Here is a 12,985-nt window from a genome sequence, read left to right on the forward strand (position 1 = left end):
CTGCCCAGAAACAATGATTCAGTACGAGGATGAGGGATCACAATAATGACCGCTCATACTGTGGAAGAGATCGCTGCATGTAAATGTGTCTCCTCCACTGAGTGAGCATCCAAAGATGGAAAGGGATCCAGAAATAGAGATTCAAAAAAGTGAGAAATCCAGGCAGACAGGATGAGCCTGATAGATGGGGGATCCATTGATTGGAGTCACCTGTGGTAAATTCAGGTGATTGGACATGATGTGGAAGGACACAACCCTGTCTATATAGGACCTCACAGCTGACAATGCATCAGAGCACAGACCAAGCCATGAGGAGGAGAGAACTGCCTGTAGAGCTCAGAGACAGGATTGTGTGGAGGCAGAGATCTGGAGAAAGGGACAGAGACATTTCTGCTGCACTGACAGTTCCCAGGAGCTCAGCGGCCTCCAGAAGTCTTACATGGAAGAAGAAATAGCAGGACTCTTCCTAGAGCTGCCGCCGCCCAAACTTGGTAAGAGAGGTGACCAAAAACCCAATGGTCACTTTGGCTGAGCTCCAGAGATCCTGTGTGGGAGAAACTTCCAGAAGGTCGACCATCACTGTAGCCTACACAATCCGGGGCTTTATGGCAGAGGGGCCAGTAATGTCTGGAGGAAACCAGACGCCGCTCATCACCTGCCCAATACCATCCCTACAGTGCAGCATCATGTCTAGAAGAAACCAGGCGCCGCTCATCACCAGAGATATTCTTAATGAGAACCTGATCCAGAGCTCCGCAGCTCAGACTGGGCTGAAGGTTTTGATCCAGAGCTCAGACTGGGCTGAAGGTTTTGATCCAGAGCTCAGACTGGGCTGAAGGTTCTGATCCGGAGCTCAGACTGGGCTGAAGGTTCGCCTTCCTATAAGGCCTCATGCACACGTCCGTTGTGTGCATCCGCGGACGTTGTTGACTTTCAATGGGTCCGTGGAAATCGGAAAATGCACTGTTTTGCAGACGGATCAGCGGATCCGTCTGTGTGAAAGTAGCCTACGGACGCGGATGGCAATCTTGTGTGCATCCGTGTTTTTTCACCGACCCATTGACTTGAATGGGTCTGTGAACCGTTGTCCGTCAAAAAAATAGGACAGGTCATATTTTTTTGACGGACAGGAAACACGGATCACGGATGCGGCTGCAAATGATGGGGGGGTCGGTCATTTTAATTAGGGGGGGGGGGGGGGGTCGGTCATTTTAATTAGGGGGGGGGGTTAAATACAGGGGGGGGGGGGGGGTCTGCCCCCTGCTGCCTGGCAGCACCTGCCAGGCAGCAGGGGGCAGTCATGTACACAGTTCTTTTAGTATATTCTAACCTGAAGCGTCCCCATCACTATGGGAACGCCTCTGTGTTAGAATATACTGTCGGATCTGAGTTTCACGATCTAACTCAAATCCGATGGTATATTCTAACATAGAGGCGTTCCCATGGGGACGCTTCAAGTTAAAATATACCATCGGATTGGAGAAAACTCAGATCCGATGGTATAATAGGGACTCCTGACTTTACATTGAAAGTGAATGGGGGACGGATCCGTTTGAAATTGCACCATATTGTGTCAACGTCAAACGGATCCGTCCCCATTGACTTGCATTGTAAGTCAGGACGGATCCATTTGGCTCCGCACGGCCAGGCGGACACCAAAATGACTTTTTTTTCATGTCCGTGGATCCTCCAAAAATCAAGTAAGACCCAAGGACGAAAAAACGGTCACAAAACAACGGAAATCCGTTTTGCGGACCGCAAAAAAAAACGTCCGTGTGCATGAGGCCTAAGACAGTGGCCCTAAGCACACGGCCAGGACAACACAGGATCCAAAGATAAAGAAAGACCCTGCGATAGAGATCCAGAAAGCTAGGGGGATTTAGATTGGCAGCTGTACTGTCCCCTCTCAGTAGTTCCTCCTGGCAAAGATTCCTTCTCTTCATCCTGTCTCGGGCAGCACATCAGGAATCTACAAGCAGTGACTGATCACCTGGAGCAGAAGACATGATGTGACAACAGAATAGCGACTGCAGCTCTGGATGTGACTGGAGCAGAAGACATGATGTGACAACAGAATAGCGACTGCAGCTCTGGATGTAACTGGTGCAGAAGACATGATGCGACAGCAGAATAGTGAATACAGCTCTGGATGTGACTGGAGCAGAAGACATGATGTGACAGCAGAATAGTGACTACAGCAGAATAGTGACTGCAGCTCTGGATGTAACTGGAGCAGAAGACATGATGTGACAGCAGAATAGTGAATACAGCTCTGGATGTGACTGGAGCAGAAGACATGATGTGACAGCAGAATAGTGACTACAGCAGAATAGTGACTGCAGCTCTGGATGTGAATGGAGCAGAAGACATGATGTGACAGAATTGTGACTGCAGCTCTGTGTGTGACTGGAGTAGAAGACATGATGTGACAGAAGACTTGTGACTGCAGCTCTTGATGTGACTGGAGTAGAAGACGTGATGTGACAGAAGAATACTGACTGCAGCTCTGGATGTGACTGGAGTAGAAGATATGATGTGACAGAAGAATTGTGACTGCATCTCTGGGTGTGACTGGAGCAGAAGACATCATGTGACAGAAGACTTGTGACTGCAGCTCTTGGTGTGACTGGAGTAGAAGATGTGATGTGACAGAAGACTTGTGACTGGAGTAAAAGATGTGATGTGACAGAAGAATTGTGACTGCAGCTCTGGGTGTGACTGGAGTAGAAGACATGATGTGACAGCAGAATAGTGCCTGCAGCTGTGGATGTGATTGGAGTTTAATAGATGATATGCGCCCAATATTTCTGGAGACTCCCATCATCCGCCGGACACCACCACAAACACGTCACACGGATACCAACAAGAGGAGTTTATTGAAAAGACATTGCTTGGGTTACATGTATTGGAAGCTAACGTAATGGGGGCGTGATTAATAACTATAACCCCCCCACCGGGCAACAGTCCGCCTCACTGTCCACATGATACAGGCACCGCCCCCATGTATGCTAATAGAGCTGACATCACTGAGGCTTGTGTGATGTCACTGGTTACACCCAGGTCCCCACAAATGTTCCTTGTGCCTAGAAAGCAGCGGATTCATCTACACAGCGGACACCAGGGGGCGACACCTCGACTCCACAATCTGAGCCAGAAATTCACAGTAAAGCATCATTCAGATTAAGATGAGCAGGATGGGGGTGGGGTGGGGGGTGTGTGGCCCCTGCGGGTGCTGACAGACCCCCTGCACCCAATCTCTATGCTGGAGGGGGGTCACTGTCATAATTGGGGGTGTAAAGTAAAAAAATTAGTAAAAAACCCCTCCAATGTAAACTCCAGCATCTCAGTTACTGGTGCTGGAAACCACAAACCAGCTGCTGTTGACAGATCTCGTCTTCTCTTAGGCCTCTATAGTGTATAATGGTGTAACACTATAATACTACCTGCAGCCCAGTTACACACTAATACTCCCACTGCGGATCCAATCGTATTATTATACTCCCTTGTCGCACTATTTACACTCTAATACTCGCTCGTGGCACCATTTACATAAGAATACTCCCCCGTGGAACCATTTACACACTAATACTCGCTCGTGGCACCATTTAAACTAGAATATTCCCCCGTGACACCTTTTACACTAGAATATTCCCCCGTGTCACCATTTACACTAGAATATTCCCCCGTGTCACCATTTACACTAGAATATTCCCCTGTGTCACCATTTACACTAGAATATTCCCCCGTGACACCTTTTACACTAGAATATTCCCCCGTGTCACCATTTACACTAGAATATTCCCCCGTGTCACCATTTACACTAGAATATTCCCCTGTGTCACCATTTACACTAGAATATTCCCCCGTGTCACCATTTACACTAGAATACTCCCCCGTGTCACCATTTACACTAGAATATTCCCCCGTGTCACCATTTAAACTAGAATACTCCCCCGTGTCACTATTTACACTAGAATATTCCCCTGTGTCACCATTTACACTAGAATATTCCCCCGTGTCACCATTTACACTAGAATACTCCCCCGTGTCACCATTTACACTGGAATACTCCCCCGTGTCACCATTTACACTAGAATATTCCCCTGTGTCACCATTTACACTAGAATACTCCCCCATGTCACCATTTACACTAGAATATTCCCCCGTGTCACCATTTACACTAGAATATTCCCCTGTGTCACCATTTACACTGGAATACTCCCCCGTGTCACCATTTACACTAGAATACTCCCCCATGTCACCATTTACACTAGAATATTCCCCCGTGTCACCATTTACACTAGAATATTCCCCCGTGTCACCATTTACACTAGAATATTCCCCCGTGTCACCATTTACACTGGAATATTCCCCCGTGTCACCATTTACACTGGAATACTCCCCCGTGTCACCATTTACACTAGAATACTCCCCCGTGTCACCATTTACACTGGAATACTCCCCCGTGTCACCATTTACACTAGAATATTCCCCCGTGTCACCATTTACACTGGAATACTCCCCCGTGTCACCATTTACACTAGAATATTCCCCCGTGTCACCATTTACACTAGAATACTCCCCCGTGGCACCATTTACACTAGAATATTCCCCCGTGTCACCATTTACACTAGAATATTCCCCCGTGTCACCATTTACACTAGAATACTCCCCCGTGGCACCATTTACACTAAAATACCCCCGTGGCACCATTTACACTAAAATACCCCCCCGTGTCACCATTTACACTAGAATACTCCCTCGTGGCAATATTTACACTAGAATACTCCCCTGTGGCACAATTTACACTATAATACTCCCTCGTGGCACCATTTACACTAGAATACTCCCCCGTGGCACCATATACACTATAATACTCCCCCAGGCACCACCTACTCTATAATACTCCCTCATGGCACCATTTATACTAGAATACTCCCCCGTGGCACCATTTACATTCTAATACTCCCCTGTGGCCCTGCTAATTAACCCGTCGATACCCACTGCAGTAATTGTGCGATTCGGATGCCCATGTGATAAGCAGGCACACAATCAATAAGCTGGATAAGATCCGTCAAGAGCAGCGTACTGACAGTCTCCACACAGTGAAATGACATGGATGCCGGCGTTTACATTCGGTGACATGATTACTACAAGCTCTAAGGCTAGTATTGATGCAGGGCGTATGAGAGTGGATGATGGGGGCAGTTACTCTGCAGCCCCCCCTCCCCCATATACTACATCATCATAATCCCTGCCCCTCCTCCACATGATTTCCTGTGCGGCCTGGAGGGGCAGTGTACAGTATAGCAGAGCTCGTCAGTGTGCGCTCCTAAAGGGGAACTCTTACAGCTACGAACCCAATGGGGGAGAAAAGTGTGGTGCAGGCCTAGAACACCACCTATACAGGGGGAGGAGGGGTGCGGGGTCACTCAGCTGACGGCATTGCTGGGGTATGTAGTTCCCCAGCAGCGCAGTAAAGTCATCCCTGCCTTAAACCATTAGAAATCTGTGGAATTTGCTCATGGCTGAACTGTAAGTTTCCCCAGAGAAGGCCATGCTGAGAGTTGTAGTTCCACAGCAGCCGAACCGTCTCTGATCTAGGACAGAGTGATGACATCATCATGTTTTATTATTTGGCATTATGTGATGCAACAAATCCGTTGGGTGGAGCCAAAAAACTGGGTGAAATCTCATTTTGGCACAAATCTCAGAATTTTCTCAAAATCTCTTCTTTTTTTTTTACTGCAAGTTCAAAAAAATAAATTTGAGCAGAAAATCTTATGATTATGGCAGATTCCTTCATGCAAAGCCGCCGCTCCTGCATGCACCGCCGCTCCGCATGCTCCGCCCTCGCCAACATGCAACCGCGCAAAACAGCAGAAAAAAGAAAAAAAAATGGCGGGAGAAAGTGAAATGACCGGTATAGAAATATAGAAGAACCTTCTAGAACGTTCCGAGCGCGATGTCAAGAAGACGTTGCCGTAGAAACAAGGAGTCAAAAAGTTCTGAAAAAATTATTCTGAAAAACACATAAAAAACTACACAAACATAAAAATAAGCAAAAAAAAAACGTAAACTAAATCACAGGAAGATCGGAAGGAAACAGAGATTTTTTTTTTTCAAATATATAAAAATTTTGGGGTCACGAAGATCAGGAGAGAGAAAACCTGCTAAAAACATGCGGAAAAAAATCTACCCCCCCGCAAAAAAAAATTACGAAAAATTACCCCAAAAATTGCAAAAACATCTCTATTTCAATTTTAATTAATACGACTTTGCCGCACAGTACCTTCATGTAGTAAATCAGTGGCGCCGGCCGCCATGTTTGACAGCAGCGCGCCCCGAGACCCTGGATTATTATTTGACATGATTTTGGGGGGCGAATGGCGGCAGATCATTTGGCCTGTAGTAAAGTATCGTACTGATCGCACCGTTTGTACCGTCTCTGCCGCGCCGCGGGGATAACAGGAAGAGGTCGTGAGCGCAACGCTTAGCCTGTTCCTTCCTGATGACGGACAAGTCCAGTGCTTCTCTGCGCTCCCCGCGCCGGTCGGACGCGCAGCGTTCTCTAGAATATGACATTCAGCGTTTTTATAGTTTTTTACCCCTAAAATTTTCAGAAATTATTATTTTTTTGTTTCAATTTTTTTGTACATGGCAACCTCCTTAATTGCAGGGTTAGCGCGTTTCCTCCGGAGCGTCTGGCAGTCGGTGGGTTCACGCCACGCTCTGGAGGCTGGGGTGTACAAAGAGCGGGTTGATGTAGGAGAAGCCCTCGAAGTCGGCCTGGTCGATGTTGGCGATGACCAGCTGGTCGGGGGGCGTCAGGACGGGCTGCCCTCTCGTGAAGAACTTGTCGAAGTTTTCGGCTCCTTTGCCGCACTGCGGGGGGGAGGAAAACAAGAAGTGGTTACAGCTGGGAGCGTCACACGACACAGTATTTGGGGGACGCCCCCCGGTGTTCACTGCGCGGACGCTCCCTGTAAACAACGTCTCCTTCCCGCCGCCTCGCTAATTGAAGGGCAGGCGCACAGCAGTCTTCAAGGAGAAAACCGCCGGCGTAGAAGAGTCTCAGCGTGAGGCAATTATCAGCCGGGTGGCTCCAATCCTTAAAGGGGCACTCCGCTGTGAAATGTCTGGGGAGGAGCCTGACTCTTTGGTTTCATGCTCTATCCGGAGTGTTCCTTTAATTATGACTTAAAGGGGCGCCTCCCCCGCTGTCTGCACTTTGCTGCTGACATCAGTGGTGGCGGATCACGCGGGAGTGACGGGGCTGTGATCACACCTCAGCTTTATATAGAGGTATGAAGATCGCAGCCGCCGCCCGCTCGGGGCGCCACGCACTTCATAGGTGCAGATCCGGCTGTGAGCAGAGGGTTATATACAGATGGAATCTCCGTATCCAGCGTCACATCATGTCTCATACTCTAGTCACATCCGGGGCTGAGGCCGTTGTGCTTCTATTATAACATGTCCTTTACTCCAGTTAGACCAAGAGCTGCAGCTGCCGAGCGGAAGTCATGGATCGACATGACATCATATCTTGTGCTCCAGTCACACGCAGAGCTGCGGTCACAATTCTGCTGGATACCACCTCGATAGGGGCACCTGGGAGATGTGATGTCTTCAAGCCGGAGAGTGACAAGAAAAAGAGCTGAAATGTGGATGCTGCTCTAGAAGTGACTGGAGTATGAGACAAGATATAACAGCAGAATAGAGACGGCAGCCCTGGATGTGATTGGAGTTTTAACTGCAGAATAGTAACTGCAGCTCGGGATGTGACTGGAAAATAAGACATGATGTAAAGCAGAACAGTTAACGCAGCTCTGGAAGTGACTAAAGTATTAAAGATGATATAACTGCAGAATATTAATTGCAGCTCCGCATGTGACTTAAAGGGAACCTGTCACCGGGATTTTGTGTATAGAGCTGAAGACATGGGTTGCTAGATCGCCGCTAGAACATCCGCAATATCCAGTCCCCATAGCTCTGTGTGCTTTTATTGTGTATAAAAACCGATTTTATACATATGCAAATTAACCTGAGATGAGTCAGAGCTTCAAAATATGACTCTTCTCTGGTCACACAAGTAAGATATGACTCTTTTATGTTAATTTGCATATGTATCAAATCGTTTTTTTTACACAATAAAAGCACACAGAGCTATGGGGACTGGGTATTGCGGATGTGCTAGCGGCCATCTAGCAACCCATGTCCTCAGCTCTATACCCAAAATCCCGGTGACAGGTTCCCTTTAAGTAATAATGCATGATGTAACTGCAGCTCTGGATGGGACTGGAGTATGAGGCATGATGTAACTGCAGCTCTGGATGTGACTGGAGTATGAGGCATGAGGTAACTGCTGCTCTGGATGGGACTGGAGTATGAGGCATGAGGTAACTGCAGCTCTGGATGTGACTGGAGTATAAGGCATGAGGTAACTGCTGCTCTGGATGGGACTGGAGTATGAGGCATGAGGTAACTGCAGCTCTGGATGGGACTGGAGAATGAGGCATGAGGTAATTGCAGCTCTGGATGGGACTGGAGTAAGATGCATGATGTAACTGCAGCTCTTGATGGGACTGGAGTATGAGACATGTTGTAACTGCAGCTCTGGATGGGACTGGAGTATGAGGCATGATGTAACTGCAGGTCTGGATGGGACTGGAGTATGAGACATGTTGTAACTGCAGCTCTGGATGGGACAGGAGTATGAGGCATGATGTAACTGCAGCTCTGGATGGGACTGGAGTATGAGGCATGAGGTAACTGCAGCTCTGGATGGGACTGGAGTATGAGGCATGAGGTAACTGCAGCTCTGGATGGGACTGGAGTATGAGGCATGAGGTAACTGCAGCTCTGGATGGGACTGGAGTAAGATGCATGATGGGACAGGAGTATGAGGCATGATGTAACTGCAGGTCTGGATGGGACTGGAGTATAAGGCATGATGTAACTGCAGGTCTGGATGGGACTGGAGTATGAGACGTGATGTAACTGCAGCTCTGGATGGGACTGGAGTATGAGGCATGAGGTAACTGCAGCTCTGGATGGGACTGGAGTAAGATGCATGATGGGACAGGAGTATGAGGCATGATGTAACTGCAGGTCTGGATGGGACTGGAGTATAAGGCATGATGTAACTGCAGGTCTGGATGGGACTGGAGTATGAGACGTGATGTAACTGCAGCTCTGGATGGGACTGGAGTATGAGGCATGATGTAACTGCAGGTCTGGATGGGACTGGAGTATAAGACGTGATGTAACTGCAGCTCTGGATGGGACTGGAGTATGAGGCATGATGTAACTGCAGCTCTGGATGGGACTGGAGTATAAGGCATGATGTAACTGCAGCTCTGGATGGGACTGGAGTATGAGGCATGAGGTAACTGCAGCTCTGGATGGGACTGGAGTATGAGGCATGAGGTAACTGCAGCTCTGGATGGGACTGGAGTAAGATGCATGATGGGACAGGAGTATGAGGCATGATGTAACTGCAGGTCTGGATGGGACTGGAGTATGAAGCATGATGGGACAGGAGTATGAGGAATGATGTAACTGCAGCTCTCGATGGGACTGGAGTATGAAGCATGATGGGACAGGAGTATGAGGAATGATGTAACTGCAGCTCTGGATGGGACTGGAGTATGAGGCATGATGTAACTGCAGCTCTGGATGGGACTGGAGTATGAGGCATGATGTAACTGCAGGTCTGGATGGGACTGGAGTATGAGACGTGATGTAACTGCAGCTCTGGATGGGACTGGAGTATGAGGCATGATGTAACTGCAGGTCTGGATGGGACTGGAGTATGAGACGCGATGTAACTGCAGCTCTGGATGGGACTGGAGTATGAGGCACGATGCAGCTAAAGATCAGGTCGGATTGAGCGCAGCAGAGGAGCTGGGGCCCCCATCACGCCTTTAGGGCCCCATGTACTCACCACCTTTGGCTTGAATGGTGGCTGTATCTCCCTGTTTTCCAGCTTCTCCCAGTCGATCCTCCTGAAGAAGGCGTGCTCTCTAATGTCTCTCTCGCCCTCCGGACCGCACCCCAGACGCTTCACCGGGTGTTTCGTCATCAGCTGTGAGTGAAGACATTAAAAAACGGTTAAACACAAACCTAATCCTGTGTGTCAGTCTTCACTGTCAGGCTGGGATTGTATTCATATGAAACAGGAGGCTCAGGATGAACCTTCCCACCTATTGGCTGACCACACGTTGGCTCCTCCTCCTCTATATGTTATTTCCAATCATATTTTGTCGCCAGGTCTGACTTCCAAGCATTTTAGCAGCGATGATAAGAGGACGCCATTATGTGCGTTCTCTCCGTGGCTGTAAATCCGCCATCTCGTGCGGCTGACGGGGTCCAGGGAGGCGTAACCCTTTCCTCTCCGGCTGCGTGGAGGAGCTGAGCTCCGGCGTCGTCCACAGACACGGAAGGGTTAACCTGCCGCCTGAGCATTTAATAGTTGCTATGGAAACGCGGAGATGAAATTCAGCGACTGTCCAGCGGAGCCGTCGTCAGTCACGGAGAAAGAACGCAATTTAACGGTAAGCGCGGTCACCTCGGATCACTGAGAGGCGCCAGACCCCGATATCAAGGCAGGTCATCTACTCTATTCAAGACCTCTGCTTGCTGTCAGTGAAAGGAGACATTCCAGAGTCCTGCTCCTATATTGTCATATGGCACCCCTAGAAAATAACGCGACCGTAAGGACATGGTAACTAAGGGGTGTCCCGGAATTAGCATCACAGGTTCTTCAGGCTTGTAATCAGTCCTTCTGCCAAAGTAGAGGATGAAAGTATTCGCTGTGCCGTATGGGGTCATGGCGGGCACCGAACATGGGCCGAGGAAAACGAAGGAGGTTAGAGGTAAAGGCTGGATGTTCCTGTTACTACAGTTACACATATTATTCAGAGGTTCAAGGTCTATAGGACTGTAGCCAACCTCCCTGGACATGGCCGCAAGAGGAAAATTGATGACAAATTGAAGAGAAGGATAATACAAATGGTAACCGAAGAGCCCAGAACAATTTCCAAAGAGATTATTGGTGAACTCCAAGGACAAGGCACCTCAGAGGACCGAGAAGGTCCTCAGGAAAGATGAGACAAAACTAGGGCTTTTTGGCCCATCAGCTGTATGGTCACAGATGCAAAAATGAAAGATTTACAAAGAACGCCGGTCTCGGGCCAGAGACACCTGAGCGAGGTCAATGCGATAAACGCGGTGTGCGTCAGGCGAGTTCACATCACTGTTATTTTTCAGTTCTTCATCAAAAGATCATTAAAATATAGAAAAAAAACGGATCCTTAAAAAAAAAAAAAAAAAAACAGATCCTGGGAATGCAGTCCTTTTATTCCCCGTCTAAAAAAAAAAACGTATCTCAGATGAAAATGACTCAAACAGATGACAAATGTGCATGGCCTATGCTCCGGGTCAGAAGAACGGAAAAATAACGGCGACGTGACCGCGCTCGTGTGTCTCTTGGCTGTTAGATTCGTCTAGTACAAGGCGTCACCTCGTCATAAATTAGGCGCATCTACGGCAGTCCTTGCCCCTGGCGGGCTGTTTCCAGGTGTAAATGTTATTAAAGGGGTTGTCTCATCATGGACAATGGGGGCATTTCGCTAGAATATGCCCCCATTGTCTTATAGGTGCGGGTTCCACCACTGGGACCCGCACCTATATCGAGAACGGAGCCCCGCAATTGAAGGAGGGCGCACTGCTCATGCACAGCCGCCCTCCATTCATTTTCTATGGGGCCGGCGGAGGGACCCGCACCTATAAGACAATGGGGGCATATCCTAGCGATATGCCCCCATTGTCCATGATGAGACAACCCCTTTAAATGTAAAGGGGCTGGGGTCCCAGCTTGCCATGGCCCCCGACTGTGCTGCCCAGTGTCAGAAAGCTTGGTCTCGGCTGCAGGTCATGGGTCGTCCAACAGGATAACGACCCAAAATACACAATGAAAAGCATCCAAGAAGGGCTGAGGGCGAAGCACTGGACTAGTCTGAAGTGTCGGAGCCCGGATCTAAGTCCTACTGAACTTCTGTGGAAGACGCTGAGGCTGAAGTCTGGAGAAGACATCTGGAGCGTTGGGCACAAGGAGCGGCCAAATACCTGTGGACGGAAGTCTCTCCGAGAGGCACAGGAATCGCCTCATAAGGTTGTGGGAACCAGGACTTGGTGCGGGGTCATTAGTCGCTTGGCCACCATCAGAAACGTCTCAGTCACTCATTTCTTCAGTATTACTTCAGTGACCTTTGTGTAGTCTCCAGAGGTCGCACTACGATTTTTGCAGAAGAGTAAAATTACTCCTCTGACCATTTTTGAGTATTTTTACCCGAGGAAGTGAACGAAAGTTGCGGTAATTCAAATACATAATACGTAGCCTGCACTTCTGTGGCAGATTCTGTCGAAAGACCAGACAAAAAAGCCTCATATGCAGAACTTGTGTCCGGTAAAAAGACAGGATCCCGAACGGAAACTGAACGGATCCCATCATAGTCGGTGGAGTCTGTTCAGCTTCTTCCCTGTGGGGTGACAGGAGGAGGGGGTGGAGCAGGGTCACTAGTGAAGTGATAGGAGGGGGAGCAGGATCACTAGTGGGGTGACAGGAGGAGGGGGTGGAGCAGGGTCACTAGTGGGGTGATAGGAGGGGGAGCAGGATCACTAGTGGGGTGACAGGAGGAGGGGGAGCAGGGTCACTAGTGGGGTCACAGGAGTAGGGGGTGGAGCAGGGTCACTAGTGGGGTGATAGGAGGAATGGGGAGCAGGATCACTAGTGGGGTGACAGGAGGAGGGGGGAGCAGGATCACTAGTGGGGTGACAGGAGGAGGGGGTGGAGCAGGGTCACTAGTGGGGTGATAGAAGGGGGAGCAGGATCACTAGTGGGGTGATAGGAGGAATGGGGAGCAGGATCACTAGTGGGGTGACAGGAGGAGGGGAGAGCAGGGTCACTAGTGGGGTGATAGAA

The 12,985-nt window shown here is 49.0% G+C and overlaps 1 protein-coding gene across 4 annotated transcripts in view; it reads right to left on the reverse strand.

Annotated features, from left to right (window-relative positions):
• Window positions 1–2,859: 2,859 nt before the first annotated feature.
• The window catches only part of PRKCA (protein kinase C alpha), a 202,077-nt gene continuing 191,951 nt past the window's right edge, over window positions 2,860–12,985 (reverse strand). For 2 of the 4 annotated variants that reach the window (XM_040437437.1, XM_040437439.1), the window contains 2 exons: window positions 9,947–10,087; window positions 4,383–6,885 (listed from right to left, as the gene is read on the reverse strand). In XM_040437437.1, coding sequence (XP_040293371.1) covers window positions 6,721–6,885; window positions 9,947–10,087 — 306 coding nt within the window. In that variant the 3' untranslated portion in view covers window positions 4,383–6,720. Of the gene's footprint in view, window positions 3,611–4,382; window positions 6,886–9,946; window positions 10,088–12,985 lie in introns of those variants that run through there. The other 2 variants (XR_005779847.1, XM_040437438.1) reach the window with 2 other exon arrangements.

The sequence above is a fragment of the Bufo bufo genome, chromosome 6 (genome assembly GCF_905171765.1).
Source record: "Bufo bufo chromosome 6, aBufBuf1.1, whole genome shotgun sequence".
Classification (NCBI taxonomy): domain Eukaryota; kingdom Metazoa; phylum Chordata; class Amphibia; order Anura; family Bufonidae; genus Bufo; species Bufo bufo.